The sequence below is a fragment of the Cystoisospora suis genome (assembly GCF_002600585.1).
Source record: "Cystoisospora suis strain Wien I chromosome Unknown contig_9965, whole genome shotgun sequence".
Taxonomy (NCBI): domain Eukaryota; phylum Apicomplexa; class Conoidasida; order Eucoccidiorida; family Sarcocystidae; genus Cystoisospora; species Cystoisospora suis.
The window spans coordinates 5,791-6,330 of NW_027162739.1; the positions used below are offsets into that span (position 1 = coordinate 5,791).

Below are 540 nucleotides of genomic sequence, written 5' to 3' on the forward strand. Positions count from 1 at the left end.
GAGCCGAGGAAGAATACGGCGGACAAGCTTCTGAGTCTAGGGGGCCTCATCCAAACCAACGTCTACATGCGGAAAAGTAACATATTTTGGGGTTCTCCGCCTTCCTCACCGGGGTCTCCCGAAAACGGTGCTTCTTCACCAATATCTACCAAAAGTCTGCGGGGTGGGTGTTCCAAAGAACTGCCGTGAGGAGGCTCTTTGTGAAGAACGGACCCTCGTAAACAGAAGATGAAAGGAATAGATATTCATAGAATAAAAGAAAGTGCCACAGCCACTGCGATCTTCCCCAGAAGTCCGTCTGCCACTTTGGGGCGTGGGTTCCCAGGGCGGCTTCTTCGTCCTCCTTCAGATTCCGAAAATGTTGCTAATTGTGTAGCTTTCCCCTCGCCATGGTGTGGTCTGTAAACCGCGAGGCCGCTGCTAGATTCGTAAGAGTCGAGTCAAACCATTCAACGTCCTGAAGGGGGATCCTCCCGCTTTATGCGGCCGCACTGCGTCTTTCCACGGTGATTTTGGGGCCAGTGTAGAGACACCTCCCGC

At 53.0% G+C, this 540-nt stretch overlaps 1 protein-coding gene across 1 annotated transcript; it reads right to left on the reverse strand.

The window, feature by feature from the left end:
- On the reverse strand, positions 1-520 carry CSUI_011166 (uncharacterized protein). The gene has a single exon (XM_068071267.1). The coding sequence runs from the start codon at positions 247-249 to the stop codon at positions 136-138; it is 114 nt and encodes a 37-aa protein (XP_067916758.1). The 5' UTR covers positions 250-520; the 3' UTR covers positions 1-135.
- Between the last annotated feature and the right edge of the window lie 20 nt (positions 521-540).